This window comes from Atta colombica, unplaced genomic scaffold (genome assembly GCF_001594045.1).
Source record: "Atta colombica isolate Treedump-2 unplaced genomic scaffold, Acol1.0 scaffold140, whole genome shotgun sequence".
NCBI classification, from domain to species: domain Eukaryota; kingdom Metazoa; phylum Arthropoda; class Insecta; order Hymenoptera; family Formicidae; genus Atta; species Atta colombica.
Window position 1 is genome coordinate 1,346,008 of NW_017259229.1, and position 1,102 is coordinate 1,347,109.

At 33.1% G+C, this 1,102-nt stretch overlaps 1 protein-coding gene across 1 annotated transcript in view; it reads left to right on the forward strand.

Annotated features, from left to right (window-relative positions):
* The window catches only part of LOC108684782 (5'-3' exoribonuclease 2 homolog), a 36,468-nt gene that overhangs the window by 5,945 nt on the left and 29,421 nt on the right, over positions 1 to 1,102 (forward strand). The window contains exons 13-14 of the mRNA XM_018189263.1: positions 1 to 223; positions 486 to 692. The exon at positions 1 to 223 is cut by the window's left edge and continues 4 nt beyond it. Coding sequence (XP_018044752.1) covers positions 1 to 223; positions 486 to 692 — 430 coding nt within the window. The remainder of the gene's footprint in view (positions 224 to 485; positions 693 to 1,102) is intronic.

Consider the following 1,102-nt stretch of genomic DNA (forward strand, 5'->3'; position numbering starts at 1 on the left):
GAAACGTTCGCGGTGACGACAGGCTGTATGTCGGAATAGAGAATAGTGGTTACAATTTTGTAAAAGGTCTGTACAAGAATCGTATAGGATTCGATAAGGAGGTCGAGATAAGCATAGACGGGATGCGAGGTACTGTATTTCTATCGGAAGATTGTGTGAGTGACGGTGGTACATTGCCTTCACCTGTGAGAGGTTTACCGGTTAGGAACAACAAAGTATACTGGTTTGTATATATTCGTTATGCAACCTCCTTAAAACAAACTATAATCTGCACTGAGATTCTGTAACTCTTAACAAGTCAATCGTTATATTATCATTGTGCAATTTTTTTTATGATATAATATCTGCACAATGATAACTTAATGATACCAACATCCTTGATTATCGTTAAGAGTTGCAAAATCCCAACGTTGATTATCTAATATTATTCGTTGACAATAAAAGATAGAAGAAAATCTAGAATGTATCTTTCTCTCGGCTTGCAGTATCAAGTTTAAGGATCCCAAGTACAATAACAGCTACATTTTTCTCGCTCGCAAACTAAAGGGAGCTAAAGAACCGCCGCGCGTCCTGAAGCCGCAAGATTTCGACGCTTTGAATCACAAAAACGGGACTCAGTGGGTACCACAAATCGGTTTCACTCGATCTACACAGTCAGCTTCGTTAGAACAGGCAGGACGTAGAATGCTTGAGTAAGTTAATTGTAACTTAATTGTTATGATCAGCCGTTTACTGTGTAATTTTATCGATAAATATGTCTCTTGCTGTTATTCAGAATTTGTGTCCCTTTTTTTTGTTTCGAACACCGAAGGTTACAAAAAAATATTTACAATAAAAATATTTGCTGTTAATAGATTCGCAATTGTACAAATTACAAATGAAAGTATCTAATAATGACACAATTTAAGAACATTTTAAATTAGATATTTAATTTAAATCTCAGATAAATTTACGACTTTTGTCGTAGCATTTTATTATTTTCGTATGAAATAATATTTAATATATATATATATATACTCTAGGAGTCCTTGTTCAAAGTGAAATAATATATATGAAATAATATATATGTGAAATAATATATATGAAAAGCTTTAACGTAGAA